We start from the raw sequence: 21,040 nt of genomic DNA on the forward strand, positions 1-21,040 counted from the left end.
GTTTTGGAAGAGCATTCACGAAGTTGATCAAATATGTTCTGTTAATCACCTTCTTAAGATTTGAAGACCATGTACATAGTACTGTTGAAATTGCTACAAATTTCTAGAATATTCTTAAATATAATATGTATGAATATGGTAGAACAATCTAGAACTATAGTGTGTATGAATATGGTAGAACAATCTAGAACTATAATGTGTATGAATATGGTAGAACAATCTAGAACTATAAGTGTATGTATAAGATAGAAGAATCTAGAACTATCATGATACTACTCTATCATGAAAACTCTAGAAAGACTTAAAGTAATGTAGAAACATTCACCACCATTGAGAGGTTGGTGACTTGAGCCTATAAATAGGAAATTGGTATGTTGTAATGGATCAACCCAAGAAATCAATGACATAGCCTTCTTTCTGAAACAATTCTCTAAAACTATCAACCATCAACTATCATCTAACCAACTACCAACAGTGGCATTAGAGCTACGTTCGGTCATACATTGGGCGTAGTTATATTACCTACCTACCATTCCAAAATCCTCCCAACTACTTCAAAAATTTCCTTTGTACTATTAACCCACTTTAATAATATTTTTTTCTAAGCTATGGATAACACTACTGAATCGTCAACTATTTCTGTCCCTATCTTCAATGGTGAAAATTATGATTTTTGGCGTGTTAAAATGGAAACATATTTTTCAGCTCAAGATTTATGGGACATAGTAGAAGAAGGCTTCATCATTCCCGCAGATACTTCAGCTCTTAATGCATCTCAAGAAAAAGAGTTGAAGAAAAATAAACAGAAAAATTCAAAGGCGTTGTTCACCTTGCAACAAGCGGTGACTGATCCAATTTTCCCAAGAATTATGGGAGCTAAGACTGCCAAAGAAGCGTGGAACACATTACAGGAGGAGTTTCAAGGAAGTGTTAAGGTACGTGCCGTTAAACATCAATCTCTAAGAAGAGATTTTGAACTATTGAAGATGAAGGAGTCTGAGACAGTTAAAGATTACTATTCTAAAGTTAAAGAAATAGTTAGTCAAAGGAGAGCTTTTGGGGAAGATATTCTTGACAAGAAAATTGTTGAGAAAATTCTAATTACTATGCCCCAAAAGTTTGACCCAATCGTGACAACGATTGAGGAAACCAAAGATCTGTCCACTCTATCAGAGACAGAACTTGTGGGCTCTCTTGAAGCATATGAGCAAAGACTGTATAGGCATAAAGAAGATACAATTGAAAATTCCTTCCAGTCAAAGTTTAAATTTCAGCCCCAAAACAAAGAAAATAGAGGAAAGAAAAATTATGGAGAAACTTCCAGAAGAAGAGAAGGTTCTAGGAATTTCCTTAAGAACGAAACAGATAAAAATCCTCCATGCAATATATGCAAAAGGCAAGGCCACGTAGAGAAAAATTGTTGGTTCTGTAATATGCCACAATGCAACCATTGCAAGAAGTTCGGGCACGTAGAGAAAAATTGTCGCAACAAAAATAGGCATCAAGCATATCACAAAGGAGCATGATCAAGAACAATGTACATTCTACGCCACTCAAGACTCAATAAAAGAAAAGGGAGGAAGCTGGTACTTGGATAGTGGATGTAGCAATCACATGGCCAAGGATGAGACTATTTTCAAATGTATTGATGAGTCTGTCAAAGTCAAAGGTCGACTGGGAAATAGAAGTGTGGTTGAATCAAAAGGCAAAGGCACTGTCATGGTGGAGACAAATAAAGGTACGCGACTCATCCATGATGTCTTACTAGTTCCCAGCCTAAAAGAAAATCTTCTAAGCATTGGCCAAATGATGGAGAGAGGCTACACACTTCACTTTGAAGGAGGTGTATGCAAAATCTTAGACAACAAAAATAAAAGGTCTGAGATAGCCCAAGTAAAGATGAATAAGAGCAATAGAAGCTTCCCTCTAAATTTAAAATATGCAACAAACATTGCCATGAAGGTACAAGTTGATGATTCATGGCTATGGCATCGAAGATTTGGCCACTTCAACACACATGCCTTGAAGTTGTTACATGAGAAGAACCTGATGAGAGATCTTCCAAGCATAAAAGAGAACAATGAAGTGTGTGAAGGATGTCTCCTTGGTAAGCAACACCGATTTCCTTTCTCAACAAGCGGAGCATGGAAAGCGAAAGATCTATTGGAGCTGATACATACTGACGTTTGTGGACCAATGAGGATGCCATCACATGAGAACAACAGGTACTTCATACTCTTCATTGATGACTTCTCTAGAATGACATGGGTATATTTTCTAAAAGAAAAATCAGAAGTCTTTGGAGTATTCAAAAAGTTCAAGGCCCTTGCTGAAAATCAAAGTGGAAAATGGATAAAAGTACTAAGAAGTGATTGCGACAAAGAGTACACCTCTCGCGAGTTTGAAAGATTTTGTGAGGATGAAGGCATTGAGCGACAACTTACAGTCGCATATTCTCCTCAACAAAATGGAGTGTCCGAGAGAAAGAATCGCATAGTTATGGAGATGGCTAGATCGATGCTCAAGGAGAAGAGACTACCTAACACATTCTAGGCTGAAGCAGTCTACACTGCTGTTTACATACTCAACAGATGTCCAACTAAGTCTGTAAAAGACAAGACTCCAATTGAAGCTTGGAACGGAAAGAAGCCATCAGCAAAGCACCTAAGGGTCTTTGGATCTATATGCTACATTCATATTCCAGACGTGAAGAGGCACAAGCTTGAAGACAAGACTATACGAGGTATCTTCCTTGGGTATAGCAATATCTCTAAGGGCTACCGTGTCTACAACTTGCAAACTAAGAAACTCGTCATTAGTCGAGATGTTGAAGTTGATGAGTACGCTTCTTGGAATTGGGATGAAGAAAAAGTGGAGAAGAACGTTCTTATACCCGCTCGACTACCTCACGAAGAAGCTGAGGAAGAAGACCCAGGTGAACCACCTTCACCTCCACCACAACAACAAGATCAAGAACTATCATCACCAGAGTCTATTCCAAGACGAGTAAGATCTTTGGTGGACATTCAAAACTATCAGGAGAGTTAAACTCAGCAAAATACGTCATTAATAACTTGGCAAATAAATTCACCAAAGGCAGACCAAAATGCATAAAAGATGAGCAAAATACCTCTGATTTAATTGTTGCTTCCATTCCACCGGCTGATTAATAGCCAACTTAGAAGCTAGCAAAGAATTGCTAACTAAGGATGAATAACATCCTGCAGCAGGCAGAAATAGAAGCATAAGTTGGATTTGCTGAAGAAGAAAAGCAACAAACTATATATGATACCCGACAATAAAATGTAGAATAATTAATAAAGTTAAATAAATGACAGAAACAATTTAATAAAGCTGATAAGAAAATGAATAAGTCATAAAACATATTAGACATTAACCTCAACTGCATAACTTAAAAAACAACCCTTATACTTGTGATGAGAAAGGGCAAAAGACAGCCTCATGGACTACCTGGATGACAAAAAATAAACAATTCCACCAAAAAACATACATATGCAACTAAACTTAGCAGGAAGGGAACAAAAGCAAAACCTCATATGGAGAACACAGAATTGCATGTGTCAGCAGGAGGAAAACTAAACTGGAACTCAAGATACCTGCATGAAAAAGAAAGCAAGGAAATGAAGCAAGTAAAGCAGCATCCAACACTCAGCAATAAGCAAATGAAGCAAAAACAAAGAAAGAAGCTTTGGAGTAGTTGAGGGAATGACCGGGAATCCATAAAAAAGTTGAAACTTGCACCCAAGTGGAAATGTGCCAAAAAAACAACAAATTGAACAGGCGGCAGCACATGGACCATTGCCACAATAGTAACTTTCAATGCCCCGTATTTGATGAGACAATCACCAAGAAAACCATCGGCTACATGGTATAACATCAGACATAACAGAATTATTACAAAAGAATAACAGGTTGCCTATTTTCTGATTGTCCTGAACCGGTTAAATTAGGACCAACTCAACACCACAAAAAAACATCCATAAGCAACCAACAACGTACAAAAAAAACAATATTGTACGTTTTGCAAAAGGACAAATATTAATCATGAAACAAAGCCAACATGCATGGAACAAAATGAAAACTCATAAGGCAGACCAACATCGACAAAAACCGACACACCAAATCAAAACAACACCCCAAAAAAATCTACATGCAAAACCAACCACAAAATGGAAGACTTTCATAATTGGGCATTGAGACCCGCTTAGTTTTGACACGTCCTTCCGAGTGGAGTTCACAGCCTCCAGGTTTTGCTCAGTTATCATCAAGGGAAACATCCATTTCCAAGTCAGACGCAAAGACCATTTATGAGATAAACAACATTTGTGAAATAATTATCTTATTTATGTTTACCTGTTAATCGCTTCTTTGCCTGCCTCCTGCTGAATTTTACGCCTGTGATATTTCCTGCAGGAGTTTATTTGTCTAACTGTTGGTACAATCACAAATTCACAACAATTGTTATGGACAATCATTCATGGTGTTATGTAGCTTGCATTCAGTGCCATAAGAAAACAAATGTCTATACAGAACCGTTTGTGTGCCCATGTGGCAAACATAATCATAACCAAGCAAACCAAGAAAGAAAAATTCAACACATGTCAGCAATTCAAGCATGAGCACAATAGCCTTTTCCCTATACATCTCTTTGATAAGACTTAGTATAGATATAGAGAGAATATAGATAGACATAGAATATAGAATACATAATATAGATATATTTTACCCTTTTTGTGATCTCCTTCACCCTGCCTAAATAACAACCAAAACATACACCAAATCAAATTAACAAAGATACAACCAAACATGCATAGACATTAGAAAACATTAAAGGCATTGCAATTATAGGTCAGTTCATGCTTCTATGAAAGACTTACCTATTCGGAAATCTTCTTGACCATGCCTATAACACAACCAAAGCATACACCAAATGACATCAGGTAAGCTAGAATTGGGAAAAAAAGGTAACAACTAAACATGCATAGATATTAGGAAACATTCGACGTCATTATTCGTCTGTCAAATACCAAACAACATCAAAGATATCAGTTATTGTTATTGAAAAACCACAAACAAAGCCGAAAACATTTGTGAACAACAAATCAACAACCCCACCAAAAAACATGCATGTGTAACCAAACATGCATATTGAAACAACATTTCGTGTGAAACACATTGTGCATGCATGGAACAAAAGCTCAAGAGCGAAAACCAAAACAGCAAAAACAAACAACATTCCTTGTGAAACACAGCATGCATCGATGAAACAAAATCCCGACAGCAAAAACCAAAACCGATGAAACAAAAGCTCAATGGGAAAAACCAAAACGGGATAATAATAGCTATAAATAAAAATGGAAACTTTAAGTATTTAAGCATAAAGAAAATAAAACCCAGACCTGACATAGAAAACACAAAAAAGAAGAAAGGAAAGAAACGGAGGAAGCAAAATGAAGAAGAAACAAAGGCAACGAAGAAGAAAGAAAGCAAAATGCAATGAAGAAGAAAGAAAGGAAACGGAGTTGGTGAAGAATGGACGGGCAATGCAGCAACACATGACACCTATAAGAAATTTAAGAAAAAAAAACACATGCAACAATACGTGGAGCAACCAACAGAGCTGGAAGTATGATGCAGAAATGCCCAAAAAATCAATAAATTGGACACATGTTAACAGCTGGAGCATGGGCACAATAGCCTTTTTCATATACATCTCATTTATAAGACTTAGTATAGATATAGATAATTAAGTGAGTAAAATATATATTTTCATCCTAATAAAATATATTTTAAATTTCGGTCCCATTTTTTTTTTTTTTGTCAAGTCCATGGAAATCTGAAACATGTCACAGCTAATTCAACTCAGTGTTGTGCTCAGGTGGCTAACAACGAGACAACGTAGAATTGATGCATGGGCTACTAATACGAGGTGGCATGACACCTTTGTTTCTTGCATCAGGGGAAGCAGATTCCTTGAGCAGCTTGGGAAAGGTCAATATGAATTAGGGATTTTTGTTCGATTTGACGGACTTTTGTTAAAGAAATTAGATCTAATTTTAACGACAAGTTTAGATATGTTCTGGGTCATCTCAATCCAGTCTAATAGCATAAATATTTTTTTGAAAAAGTATAATTTTAAATAATTATTTATTAATAATATAACTTATTGACTTAATAAATAATGTTTTCTCTTACATGAAATTATATTTAAATTGATATTATTTATCTTAAAATATATATTAAATATATCTTAATTGTAATTATATACATTTTTAATTCTACAATTTTACTGTAAGCAATCTTTAGATTAATATCCAATATCAAAAAATTAGGTTTATTAAATCTTGTCTCATATTTGTCGAGCATCAGGTCAAATTCATGTTCACAAAATTGACATAAACAAAATTATAGACAGAATAGGAATACAAACAAACTCGTTCTAACCCATCCCACAAAACCCCCTAACAATATACCCTACCACCTCTAGTCAGATGGCATGACACTGAGTTGAAGTAACTGTAATATGCGTCATATTTAAAGACTAAAACGGTAAAAACATGGTAAAAAATAATTGAGTAAAACCAAATTTTGACTATTTTGATGGAAAAAAATATATTTTATTTTAATTAAATTTTATCATAAATAAATATTTTTAATATATGTTCTATTATAATTTAATTTTTAATAAATAAATGTATTTCAATATCTAAATTTATAATGAATAATTTGAATTTTAATATAATATTGTTTTAATTATAGATTATTTTATTTCAAAAGTTATTGAAGTTCAATTTAGAAATAGAATATATATATAGAGAGAGAGATCGAAAGACAAACACAATTAACAAGATGAAATATACAATGATTACAAAAAAAAAAGATAAATATAGAAATAAACATAAAAAAGGAAATAGTTTGAGACAATTGAAAGGTAGCTTTTTTTTGCATAATTACAAATTAAGGTATTGAGAATGTCTAGTCTAACTAATAGAGTTGGAAAAGTCTCCAAAAGGTGAAATATTTTTGTTTAATGGCAATTATTTGTGAAATGAACATTAAAATCAGTGAAGAGAAAAAAAATATTGAAAATATCTAATTAAGAAAGTTAGAATTTAGAAAAGTCTCCAAATGATGTATTATGATCCACAACATTGAATTAGATAAGTGGAAAAAGCAAATTCAGAAATCTAGATTGAAGACGAAAGAAAAAAAAATGAATTTTTGTTTCCAAAAGTTAACTTTTATCTTTTTTATTCCCTTTATTTTCTGAACAACCAAAAGAAACCATTATTATGAGTTTTTTTTTTTTTTTTGTGAGGTAAACCATTATTATGGTTAGTAAATGGTATTCTCCACTCGTTCTCTTTAAACAGAAAACGACAATTGAGAGAATGTGGCTGAGTTTGAACTTTTTTTTGGTGCAAGGTATTCTTAGTGATTAATCCCTTTAAGAGGCAGAGACCCTGAAGTGAGTGTAACATCTTGTTAAGAACCAAACTTGGATTAACATACTTAGAAACCTAACTATCTAAATGGACAATTGCACCGGCAGAGTTTGATTTGATCAAGGTTTTCAAAAAATGAAAGTTTATCTTGTACAAGAAGCTGCCTCTCTCTCTCTCTCTCTCTTCCTTGTGAAATCCATACAAAAGAAGAAAAGGGGTTGGGTCAGGAACCACGATAATAATCTCTTTTCAAAATCTATGTGAAAGCAAATTTAAGCTAGTTGGTGAGACATAGTCATTCACCTTTTCTATGTCTTGTGTTTTCGTTGTTTTATGTTTAGTTTCTATCCACCGTTATTTTTTTTTTATACATTGCACTGTTATTATATATATATATATATATATATATATATATATATATATATAATCATGTAGGTAAGATCTTTGAAGTATTTTTTTCATCATAGAAGTTTTAGGTGAATTGGATATCATAACTCAAAGTTTAATAAATTTTTACAGAAGTACTTATAAATCGTTGTTTACTTATTAACAAAGTCCTCACGTCCATAACAAAATCCATGAGCATGAGATATGAGTATCAATCTTTATTGGTAAGATTTTTAAAGTTATTATACTTAAAGTCAATCAACTTATAAATGATAATTTATTATTAGATGTTAATATTTTACACTATTATTATATATTTTTTTTTTTGAAAAAAAACTATTTATTATTATTATTATTATTATTATTATTATTATTATTAAATTTTGTGGCGGCCAGACTTTCTTCTGGTCTGTTATTCTTTTCTTGTTGGGGAAGTTAGGCGAACAAGTTTATGCTCCTACTCAATTTAATCTCATGTCTGTTATAAGCACACATCCTACAGTTTTTCATGTGTGGTTATTTCAAACTTTTGATACAACTTTTAGATCACTTTATCATTTTTTTTATTGGAATAGACATGAACACCTGTAAGGTTTATTTGCTTTAAATTTGCGTCACAAAGTGTGGTAATTCATTTTCTTCTCATTATAATTATCACTTCTTCATGTGCTCCTTGTGAAATTTGAACCTACAACACAGTAGCTTGTGTGAATATTTTGCAATGTATAGAATAAAAAATCTTCTATACTTATCATTTTAAAAAATAATTCGACGTGTAGACAGTGGTGGAGCCATGGCTATCCCAAAGTTTTTTAAAAACATTTGTACTGGTTAAGATAAATGTGGTTGGTTGCCCAAAATTATTTTGCAAATGTGAAATTTTATATTGTTACGTTTTCAGGTCCAATTTGAATTAGCTTCTAATTTATAGGAGTTCGGAATTTGAGATATTATTTGATTTCTAACTTAAAAGAAAATTAATTCGTCGTTATAATTTTTTTTCATACAAACATTTAATAAGAATATATTATGTTAGAGTTGGCAAAATTGGTTCAATTTGATGGACCAGGTTTAGTCCGAGTTGTGATCTTTAATTTGAGGCCTGAAAACAATTGAGCCAATTTAGCCTGATTCGATGGGACAAATAGGTTAGCAAGACTTAAGACTTATGAAATGTATAATTGAAAATTATCAAACTTATTTTGCTCAATATTTTTTCTTACAAAATACATATATGTTCACACACACACAAAAAAAAGAAGATTAATTTAGCCCGACCTAACAGGCTAGACAAGTTAAATTGGGCTAGCAAAATTGTGGTCGAACAAAAATCTGGCCAGCTCATTTTGCCAGCTCAATTTTTTTTTTCGGCCATATCATATCATTGAATGTAATGAAATAACAATATACATTGATTGATAGTACATATGAATTAAATCTTACAGGAAAGAACATATAAGCTTACAAGTTTTCATGGAAAAGTTAAATGAGAGCTTATGATAAAAATGAGATAAATAGGTTAATTTTGATTATGTTTGACAAAACTTGGTGGAAGTTAAATGTTAGTTAAAACTTAAAAAGTTATCTCATTAAATTATAAGTATTTGATAAAATTATTTGTTAAAAAAGTTAAAAAAATATAAAATTACGTAAAAGATAAAAATAATAAAAAATTTACCCTAAATAAAAAAGATTAAAAAGGAAATCGAATAAATATTTAAGGACTAAAAAAAATATATAAAAAATTGGAAGCTAGCATTTAAAAAACACTATTTTAAGTAAAATCTAAAAAAAAACGTTAAAAGCTAATAAAAAAATTTGTATTACCAAACAATTAAATAAATTTTTCAGTTAAAAAAAATTAAAAACTACCCGGCATATCTTGCAAAAACATTCTTTAACCTACCTAAGAAATTTTATTCATTTTATTTCTTCTATAATTACTTGTTGAAAGTTTATCTAAACTTATTTTTGTTGCTTTGAACTTTCATTGATCTTATAGTTTGACTATCCCAATAAATATTTTCAGACCCTGCCCTGCATGCAGTATGGCAATTATCTTGCTCTTCATGTATGACGATTCTTAATCACTCTTTGACACATAAACACGGCATTCATTTCTTGTTTGGTGTGACAGAAAGTTACTTCAAACGAAAATGCTTATCTCATTTTCTTTAAATCCTATTTTTTCACAAGGGTTGATTTATGATTTATCATGTGTCTGTCCAATAAAAATTGAAGACAATAACTAGATGAGAAAGCATGTTGAACATACTACTTAAAGTCAATACAATTTATTGCTCATGTTGTTCCATTTGTCCCCCTCCTTGACCTTGATAGAATAGACGAACTTTCCCCTTGTGGTCATCATTGTTTTGTCATTATAAGCTACCAATACGTGTTTGTTGTATATAAATTTTTTATTCATCATAACTTACCAAATAATGGAAACCACACCGCCTCTAGCCACTGATAGCTTCTCATATAGCTGGTTACCAAATTGCAAACCCCTTGCAAATGACCTCAAGGAGCCTCTAAGAGAATCCACTTACAATTCCTGTGAAGGCACCACCAATTATCCATTAATGGAAGAATGGCAAAACTTCAATTTTGATATTTCCATCACACAGTCCCCTGCTGTTCTTTCTCATGCTGATGAACTCTTCTCTAATGGCCTTATCAAACCACTATTTGCTGGCCCTTCCACATTAGAGTCTTGCGATACCACCACAAATTCCACACAATCCAAGCCTATTTCTTCCTTTTCTTCAAGAATTGTTTCTCCAAGAACTGTGCAAATTCATCATGGTTTCCTCACAAAGTGGAAAACTTCTACTTGTAGAACCTTGAGAAACCTTTCTAGGTATGTCAACCAACTATGCCAGAAAGTTGGAAGCTCAAGGAAAAGTACTAAAGTTGATGATATTGATAAAGAAGAGTGGCTAGTTAATAGCAGCTGGAGCAGTTCACAGCAACCGTCTCCAAAATCAAGCACTGTCAATCCTGTTGGTGCTTTGCTTGATCATGAGAACTCAATCTATGAAGCAGTCCTCCACTGCAAAAGATCAATAGGTATGCTTATGCTTTTCCCAATTTTTTTAGGGTAAAATATGTTTTCGTCCTTGTACTTCCCGTAAGACTTGGTTTTTTTCCCGGAAATTCTACTTTCATCAATTTGGTCCTTGAACTTTACAAAAAACAGTGATTTTTGCCCTCTTTGCAGTGAATACTGTCTTTAATAAGGAAATAAACCTCTATTCTTCTGAAGTTCAAGACTAAATTGATCGAAGTTAAAGTAGGAGGACTAATAACATTTTTTACTGAAAGTACATGGACTAAACATATTTTAACCTTTTCTATTTCTCAATTTGTGTATGATTTGTTAACCTTGCAAGTTAACTTTCCTGTTTTTCAGAAAGATGATCCCTCCTCAAATAAAAAGAAGAAAATTGTAGAGCTATTTGAAATGGGTGGTAGCTGTTTAAGCATGGCAACTGGTTCTTTGCATCATTTCTCTCTTGTTCTTGAAAGTTATTTTTATTTCTTTGCTTAAACAAGAAGAGGTGCTTTGGCAGATACCAACTGTGGGGTTTATAAGAAATGTTGGATTGGATCCTACTGTTTCATGGTTTTGTATAGATATGAGTTATAGCACAAACTGTGTACTGTGTTCATATTAAAGATAACGACGTTTTTCTTCTTATTCTTCGCTCTTTTTTATTGCTCTCTTTAAATGCCAACAAAATTTTAGCTGGTGGAGATTTTACTGAAAGTGCTTCTAAGAACCACTTAATAAGGTTACTTGAGGCCTTGAACATGAACTTATAGCACACACATACTCCAAGAGAACAGGATGTCTAAATTATGAACCATGATAAGAGCATTTACTTCAATAAGAGCTACCACTAAGAAATAACAGGCTTTTTTGGCTAACAAAGAATACCAAAGGGCCTTCTCAAGGCCCCTTTTAAATTGTGGAAACCTCTTGTGCCATGGTGAGACAAGGTAAGAAGACAAGACATGGAGTGCTGCATATACATATATACATACATATATATATATATAGTATCTTATTTGATTGCTCCCTTGTCAGAATTGTCACTAGAGGATATTTTTCCTTGCTACCAACAACCACTAGGGTACTTTGTCAATTCAAAAGTAGGATCTTATTCTCCAGGTGTGAAGTAGCTAGGGAATGTTTGCAATAGAAAGCAAGTCACCAGGGGAGAGACTCCACTGGAGTCGATCTGAACCATTTTGGCAAGCGACAAACTGAGTAAACGTCAACCAATATGTTAAACTTTGTTTTCCAGCTCTGTTGATGATGTGTGGAAACTTTGATTTGCATTTTATCTTTAACTGATACAACTATTAAATCATAACTATACCGTATTATTTTAATCTTATCTTGAATAATAATAAGAATAAAATTAAAAGAAAATAAATTATACATTCATATTGTAAAGGGTCATGTATTCATTTATTTTTATAATAATTATTTTAAAAATTATATAAATTTTTATTTATTTTTATAATAATTATTTTAAAAATCATATAAATTATAATCCGTGATTGATTAATAGTTTAAAACTATTTTATAGCTCAATTTTTTTATTGTTAATCAATTAAAAATCAACTTACTTTTAGGATAATTATTATCAAAATTAACAAATTTATCAAATATATTAATTTGTACGTGTAAAGAAAACTTCAGTCAGTCAAGACATGCCCTTTTTCTCAGTTTTAAATTAATGCAAGATTTTGTAAATATATTTTATATGATAGGAATTTTTAATCTAGTTGTGACTTTTTGTTGTTGCCTTGTATGAAAATCATGATCCAATATTTGAAATCACAAATTAACATGTTTAGTTTGATGTCAACAAGAAGAAAATCGTGAATTAGTGAGGGAAAATTTTTCTTTCTAATTCGTCTACGAAGGATTAGAGAGGGAAAACATAAGTCACGTATGTATTGTGAGGGAATAATAAAGGATAACCGGAGGAAACATAAGTCATGTAGTGCGAGTGAATAATGAGGAATTTTGGCAAAAGAATAGAGAAGGATTAACGGGAGCATGTTGTGAGGAATTAGCATGGGATTAACGCAGACAATTAAGTAACACTTTCGGTGATAGATAACGAGAGCTTGGCAAAGGACATTTTGCAAGGAATAGTAAGAGAATTTGTTTGTGACTAATTAGCAACTTGGATTTAATGAGAGAACGGTTCTTCACTAATAACGAGGATTTGTAAGGGACTGTTCTCTCACTAATTTGCATTTTTCTTGTGTCCCTCAGCAATTAATTCATGTGAATATGAAAAGTAGGAATTAATTTTTGTTGAGAACCATGAGCATATATAAAATAGATATTTTTTAATATAATTTATTTTATACTCAAAGTTAGAATTTAAATCCTAAACTACTTAATTAAGAAATATAAGTCGTGAACACTTACACCATTTGTAAATATTTTTTTTCAAGAGGTACAATACAGGAACTTTCCAAATGGTACTTATGTATATTATTTACTCACTTGATTTTGTCCATTTATGTGTCTTTGATTAGAATCCAAACACATACTTTGTGTGGGATATGAAATCAAAATTTATAAAAGAGGAAGAGATAAAATGAGCGTACAAAAATATGGCTTTTGTAAAAAGGTTATTCCAAATAAACATTTAAATAAGAAAATTGGAAAATAAAATAAACGAGTTTTAGGATAAATTTAGCATTAGAGGGTATTAGCTCAAATTCAACATTAAATTTAATCTCCGAAAATAATTAATGAAAAAAATCCAAAAATTCATTATTTGTTGTACATTGGGAAAAAAAAATCCATGAAATTTCCGTGTATCATATCCCTCTAAACACTTGAAAGCTTGTAAAACCAAATAACATAAATTACACCTTTTGAAATACTCTCATATGGACAGCACTTTTGAGATAAATTTAGTCGGTAGACACGTGTTAAACAATGTAAAAAAAAAAGTGACTTTGACATACACAAATATAAATTTATCATGTGGGTGAGATCGTAGGAGTGATGGCAATATATAATCTTATATTTTTTTAATCTTAAACAAATTAAGAATAATTCTATATAAAATCATTTTTGACTATTTATATAAAATTAAATTATATATAAGATTAAGTTTTCTCGTGCTCACATGAGACTTTTGAGATACCCTTGTATTAATTAAGGAAGACAAGGAGGGCACGAAGGAGAAATAATGTTGGAGAAATAATTCATGCAGTTCTTCATTCTTTGTTTTCTTTATAAGAGTTGTTGCTTCCTTATCTATTATGAATCGCTAGAAAGTGACGTGATTATCACTTTGCATCTTGAAACGTTGCCTATTGTCAGTGAGGACAATATGTCGCTGCATTGTATATACTTGTGCTCATAGAAATACTACCCATCCTACTCACACGTATCCTTTGTTCAAATTGGTTGAAAATAATCTATTTTCTTTCTCTTATTGAAAATTGACACGACCTTAAAAAAGTCTCTCTCGAAAACTAACATTTTCGGTTTTTTTATGAATTTAATATTTATAACTAGTAGGTATTTATTTACATTACACGTTTTTTTTTTTAATGTAAGAAATAAATTCAGTTAAACAATATTTTTCTCCTTTTTTGAATTTCTTTAACCAATACTTCCTATTCTTCAATCAACATTCAATATAACAAGATATTTGTAAATAATCCATAAATTAAAATATAATTATATCAACTTTTCAGTTTTTTCAAATTAAAAATTTACATTTTCTTTATATATTTTAATCTATTTTTACCGTTATTAAAATATTTTTCATTAATTAATTTGAGAGTGTCTCCTAATTTTACCACTTTCTTTCATATTGCAATTCATACGTTACATCTTCCCATGAAGGTATGAAACGCAAATGTACTTTCAACCTACAATCTTCATTTCACAAACTGCAGAAGACAAGAACACACACTTGTAGCATTTGCAATATGAAAATCCATTTATCCACGTGAACTACACGTGCATTGTTATCAAAGTTGTGATTAGAGACAATCACAAATGTACTATTCTTCTGGAAACAATTTTCTCTTCTACAAGGATATATGGACACCTCAACCTCGTGAAAGGTCCCATCAAATTTAAGAAACAACTTTGGGACCATTTCTTACAATTCATGTTATTATATATTGTCTTGCCACGAAAAGAAAATGTTTATATGGCTCACAGAATTAAACTAGTTCAATACGACAAACAGGTGTATTAAAGGAATGTTCTGGATTATAAGCTCCTTGATTGTCCTACAATTTTCAGAACAATTTATGTTTATATACTTTCATTATTCTCTTGTCGGCTCTATCGTTTTCTTTCGGAACATGTGTTTCAGCTTTTGTTCATCTTTGTTATGTCCATTTTCATATATCTTCTCTCTCATTACTGAGACATTCTTGTGCATTTTTTGTTTATATTTTTTTAGGACAATTAAACCCCTAGATTCAAGGTTAGTGAGGAAATAAGTTGAATAAAATAAAAATGAATACAATTCTTGTTTATGTTTAATTAAATTTGGTTTTGATATATTAAAAGGAAAGGCGAAGTCTTGTTTTCTTGTACAATCACCTTAAAATGTGTTTAAAACTTTAGATCTAAAATGGTAATAAAGGAATAGGGCTTTTTATAAAACAGGCTTTTACTTGAACATGTATAAATTTTGAACAAATGATTCAACCTCCATATAATTCAATTACAAGTGTCAAAATGTTAAATTTAAATCTAAGTTTCTTAAGTTAAAAAAAAATTGGGTTGTTTCTACTCTCGGCCTTATTTAATTTGAAAGGAAAAAAAAAAAAGAGGATTTGTGCCTAAAATTTTCTTTTTAGTCATATTTGTGCCAAAGCAAATGTAGTTTAGTGGAATCAGGAAAAAAAATTGGTTATTAGTCATACTTGTGCTAAATCAAATGTCTCAACCCTTTTAAGGGAAAGAAAAGGAATTTTAAAATTTTTGTTTAATTAAAATGGCTTAAGTTGAATTCGGCATAGTAGGAGAAAGAATTCAATAAATAGTTTCAATTTAAATTGGGTTATAACAAAGTTTTACGAAAAGATCAAATTGATCCCACCAACAAAGAGCAAATCAATAAAATCAAGAACCATAAGTTTCACCTATTTACCTTCTGTGTAGCTTTGACATGAAAAAAATTTGATCTACACGCATTTCCCACTCTATGCCTCAGAATCATTTTTGCCATGAAATGAAGAAACTTGAATTTTAATTCCTCCAAGCAAGGTTGCTGAAAAAAATTAATTTTTAAAAAATAACTATAACTATAATTAATTTTATATAACTAGTAATATAAAAGTAGTTATAAACTATAACGGCTGATTATTTTAGCTAACTTATTTTTATTTAACAAATAAATATAGTTACAAAACTATAACTAATTTTTTAGAAATAATTATTTTAAACAATTTATTTTTATTCATTCATAATCAGTTATATAATTAATTTTAGATATAACTAAATATATAACTAGTTTATTCATAATCAATTATATATCCGTATTTTAAAAAAATATCAAATTATAACTAGTTATATAAAATTAGTTATGATTATACTTATAATACTTACTCTAGTTATTTATTAGTTACGATTACAGTTATGTAAATACACAAATCATGAACACCCCTACCTCCAAGGATGAAAGAAAACCAAACATAGTACATGCATGGACAAACAATATGAACACAAACTAATACCAAAGAGGTACCCAGTTGATTGTAATTAAAACAAGTAAATAATAAAACAAGTAAGAAATAAAGACAAACTTAAAATAATAAATATAATATAGATCAGGAAAAGGTGACAGAGTCTCCTAATTAGATTATATTATATTATATTAGAAAAAAAAAAGACGATTAAAGAAATACACAATTATAAGAGTAACTAGTAAGCGGAAGGAAAGATCGATTTAGATAGATAGAGGGTACTCATCAAGTGGAAAGTTATTTCATTTAAGAAAAATATAGAATATGATGATCCCAGACTCTTTTTTTTTAAAAAAAAAAAAAACAAAGAAGAACTGTTTAGGTTTTCTGGATATTAAGCCGAGTACTTAAGATCACTACAATCCCACTCTTTGGGTCTTACGAAGATCTTATTTTCCTCCAAGCACCAGCCTACCCATAAAGGACTTCCATTGTTTTCGAAAATAGATATCAAGGGCACACCTTTGCAGGCTTACAAATCCCAGGTTTTCTTAAAAAAAAATAAGCAGAAATAAAGTAAATATATGGGTTCTAAATCGTATTCGTATTTTCTAAATGAAGATAACTAAGGCCCCTTGAGGGTGCCTTCGAAAAATTTAGCCGGTCATAGTAGATAACATACTTATAAATAGATCGACGAAAAAAAAGGGAAGAAGGGGAGATACGAAGAACACTGGATATTATTGCTCGTAACAAACTATTACAAACATTTTTCTTCTCTTTCTCTCACTATCTTTCTGGTGTCTGTGTGTGTTTGCAACTGAGCTTCGAGGCTCTTTATATAGAGAAAGATGAAGCAATAAAACAAAAGGCCCCTTTAGTCAAGAATAGTAAAATTACTATTCCTTTACTTTGTCACAGGGCCTATTTTTACGACAGCTGTTTATGAAAAGACTCAATGTTAGAGTCTTAGTAAAAGAAAAGATTCTTGCTTTTAGCTTATAGTTGTATCTTGCCAAGATGTGTCTTTCTTCTGATCAACTCTTTGATGACTTTGTAACAATAACATTTTCTTCTTCTTGGGTGTTCCCGGAGAAGAAAATGTCTGACGAGTCTTCCATGGAAAGATAAATGGAGGAGTTTGTTGTCCGTGACAACCATTGGCCTCATAAATCTCTTTATCCTTCTTCTCCTTTTGGAAGAATTGAACCAATTTATTGTTATGATCAACTTGGAAGGGTATAAAAAACTTCCCATTGTATGCTGGCTGGAAGAGCTTTGTATCATGGGTCTCTCTTATTAGGTCAAAATCTCGTTTGTCTGATTCTGAGAAAAACCATTGGTACCCTAACCATTAGAATTATATTTCAATATTTTGTGAATGCCATGTACAACTATGTCTTTTCTGTGCAGGATTCCTTTGAGGAGCAGGTGACACAAGGATTCTTCGTCCCTCATGGACGTCGGGATGTTCTCACCACTGCTATTGGACGTCTAGAGCACCCTGGACATGTCCGTGCTGCTGGAGTCGGTGTCACCATCAAGCAATACTTCGGATCGGCTCCACGGATGTCCCGCAGCTCTTCCTCCCTGCCTCCTGAAGAATTGCAGCAACTGGCCCAGCAAATCAGGAACCAGCCAGAGGAGTCGATCACAAAAAAAGTGACTCGGCAGCTCATGGTATCGTTCTGCCAGATGCAGTCTTAGTTTCAATCCTAGATGCAATCTCAGGGACTTGCACTGCCTCCGGAGCCTCTGGTTGGTCCCTCAAGTCCTCGAGTAAGCACAAAGGAGAGTTGTGTTGATCCCTCAGGAAACAATCCTGAGACGGATGACTCAGATAGGTGCGGCTTGTACATCAAAGCAAATCCTTCCCGCCTGGTTGCCCTGGGGAGAGTTTATGAGGGATCCACTGTTGTTCATAACACTCCTTTGTTGCCCGGCCAAGTAAAGGTGGGTGTAGAGGAGGTTAAAGATCCAGATGCTGCAGTTCCTGTACCCACTAATGAGGTTTCCTTAGTTGGGTAGGCAATTCACACCTTTCTTGCTTGGCTGACACATTTGGTCAAGTCTTTATCACAGCAGGTACTTTACTCTTACTATATGTTTCTTATTTTTCAATTAATTCATTCAGTGTGCCTCAAATTAGGCCATTTAACTTTTTTTCATGAACAACCTGTTGTGTCTCTGGCAAAACCACCTCAAAAGCCGAATTCGGAGGTCGATGATCCACTTTATCTGATGACATTGACCATCCCAGAGCTTTTCTTGAGGCCTTACCAGGTTACATGGGATGCCACCGTGTTCGGGGTCTTTAATCCAGACTTCCCGCTCTATATAAAGCACGAAGACCTCTCCGAAATCGCACATGGTGGTTAATGTCTCAGCATATCAGTGTTACAGTTGTGGATTCTGTAAGTCATTTTTTATTACTTTTAATTACCTAAGTTATTGCTTTCAATTCATAAATATTTAACTTTGACTTAACATAAACAAGCATCTGACTGAATCAAGTACGCGAGTGGGGAATTCTGATATCTATGGATTCCTCGAGCCACAGTCCATTCAAAGGTCTGGGCAATCGCAGTTTGAGACTGAAAGTTACATAAAGAGTTGGATGCAGAGTTCAAAACGTGATGTCTACCTTGGAGCCTACCTGAATGGGTAAGTCACACAAAATAACTGAATTTAATTAATGTTTACTAATATACTAACCCATATTCCTCCCCACTGTAGCGGACACTGGCAGATGGTGGTCATCGTGCCCAAGGAACACCTAGTTGTCTGGTTTTGTTCATTGCATAACAGGCCAGACAACTACCTTAAGGGGATCATTAACAAGTCAGTGTTCTTTTCAATGCATTTGCATTCAAATACCTCAACAACACCACTTTTTAATTGTTACTCGCCTGGAACAGTGCTTTAAAAGGTCTTGATGATGCTCCACAACCTAAATCAAAGGCTCCTGCTAGGTGGATTGTCATCAAGGTACGTCATTTACATAAAACTTCCACTTATATATACTTCTTATGTCTCTGTACACTAATTGTTTAATTAATATCCAATTTTCATTATGTATTTAGTGTAATTGACAAAAAGGAAGTACTGAGTGCGGCTATTATGTCATGCACTGGATGTCCACCATCATTTTAGGAAGTTTCAGGAATAACTGGGAAGCGGTACGTTTATTTCAAACAAATTCGGTTTTTTTATTAACTTATTATCATTTATTTCATGATGCAATATTTTAACGATCCTAGACCATTGGATCTAGAGAGATTAAAGGTGTTGCGGATCCAGTGGACACAATATTATCTCCGAGTTAGAGCTCAGAGCTAGGATTTAGGGACATTAAGTTTAGCTTAGTTTACTTTGGTTTAACATTTCCTATGTAATTTGAACATTGAATTCATTTGTTGATAGTTGTTCATAATAAATCAATTATTCAATGTTTATTGTGATTAAAACTGCTTCAAAGTAGAATAAAATGTTTACTTGCTGTGAATTGGGTCTGAAATTGCATTTTACCGGTACAATTTTGGGTTTATTGTAAAAACAAAAAGTTTATATAAAAAAAACTTGAAAACAACATTGGTTATTTAGAAAAACTGATGTCATCATGCACCTTAACATTGGTTTTTCAAAAAACCGATGTTGGTTATTTCTAATAACATCGGTTATTTATACATAACCGATGTTAATGTACAAACGTTAACATCAGTTATTTATAAATAACCGATGTTAATATACAAACTTTAACATCGGTTATTTATAAATAACTGATGTTATATATAACTAACTACAGCAAAATAAGTGTATAGATGATGGACGTTCACATCGGTTATACATGAAAAACCGATGTTAATATATTAGTTAACATCGGTTTTCTATAGAAAACCAATGTTAATGTATTACATTAACATCGGTTTTTATAGAAAACCAATGTCAACGTTCATCATGCATACAATTAATTTGTTGTAGTTCTTTGTATATAACATCGGTTATTTAGAAAACTGATGTTAGAATTTTTTATGTTAACATCAGTTTTTCAAAATCGATGTTAACAATATTACATTCAACATCAGTACTTTCAACATCGGTTTTAAAACCGATGTAGAATGCCGTAAATAACCGATGTTGAAAGTGTATGTTCTAATAGTGAAAATTAATTTCTTCCAATTTATTATCCATTACAAGGGTCCATGTATTTACTAGTCATACAAGTGATTAAATACCTTTTAAAAAAATTACAAGTGATTAAACAACAAACAAGAGGGGAGTAATCAACCTGAAATTGCTGCATAACTAGAAGTTTAGCTAGCTTATCATACCAATGAACAGTTGCCCCGGGGATGGTCAATGCTCTTTTGATCAATTGATGAGCTAATTGAAAACCAAGATCCCCCTAAAATCATTTAAAAAATTTAACATACTAAAGTATGAAACAATGGTAACTAAATATAATGATCTTTTCAAAACAAGTAAAT

General features: G+C 32.3%; 2 protein-coding genes across 2 annotated transcripts; both read left to right on the forward strand.

The window, feature by feature from the left end:
* The first annotated feature begins 686 nt into the window (after positions 1-686).
* LOC100785782 (uncharacterized) lies at positions 687-3,170 on the forward strand. Its single transcript, XM_006603201.1, has 3 exons — positions 687-1,216; positions 2,592-2,935; positions 3,040-3,170. Exons 1-3 carry the CDS (start codon positions 687-689, stop codon positions 3,168-3,170), a joined length of 1,005 nt encoding a protein of 334 aa, XP_006603264.1.
* Positions 3,171-10,297: 7,127 nt separating this feature from the next.
* On the forward strand, positions 10,298-11,556 carry LOC100796682 (probable membrane-associated kinase regulator 6). The gene is made up of 2 exons (XM_003551921.4): positions 10,298-10,925; positions 11,269-11,556. The coding sequence occupies exons 1-2, from the start codon at positions 10,298-10,300 to the stop codon at positions 11,274-11,276; spliced, it is 636 nt and encodes a 211-aa protein (XP_003551969.2). The 3' UTR covers positions 11,277-11,556.
* Positions 11,557-21,040: the final 9,484 nt, after the last annotated feature.

The sequence above is a fragment of the Glycine max genome, chromosome 18, assembly GCF_000004515.6.
Source record: "Glycine max cultivar Williams 82 chromosome 18, Glycine_max_v4.0, whole genome shotgun sequence".
Classification (NCBI taxonomy): Eukaryota; Viridiplantae; Streptophyta; class Magnoliopsida; order Fabales; family Fabaceae; genus Glycine; species Glycine max.

Bases quoted from the DNA above. Each gene is read 5' to 3' on its own strand.
- LOC100785782 (XM_006603201.1), top strand. From the start codon at position 687: ATGGAAACATATTTTTCAGCTCAAGATTTATGGGACATAGTAGAAGAA. The intron at 1,217-2,591 runs GTATAGGCATAA...CATACTCAACAG, and splicing joins GAAGCATATGAGCAAAGACT to ATGTCCAACTAAGTCTGTAA. The intron at 2,936-3,039 runs GTGAACCACCTT...CAAAACTATCAG, and splicing joins AGCTGAGGAAGAAGACCCAG to GAGAGTTAAACTCAGCAAAA.
- LOC100796682 (XM_003551921.4), top strand. From the start codon at position 10,298: ATGGAAACCACACCGCCTCTAGCCACTGATAGCTTCTCATATAGCTGG.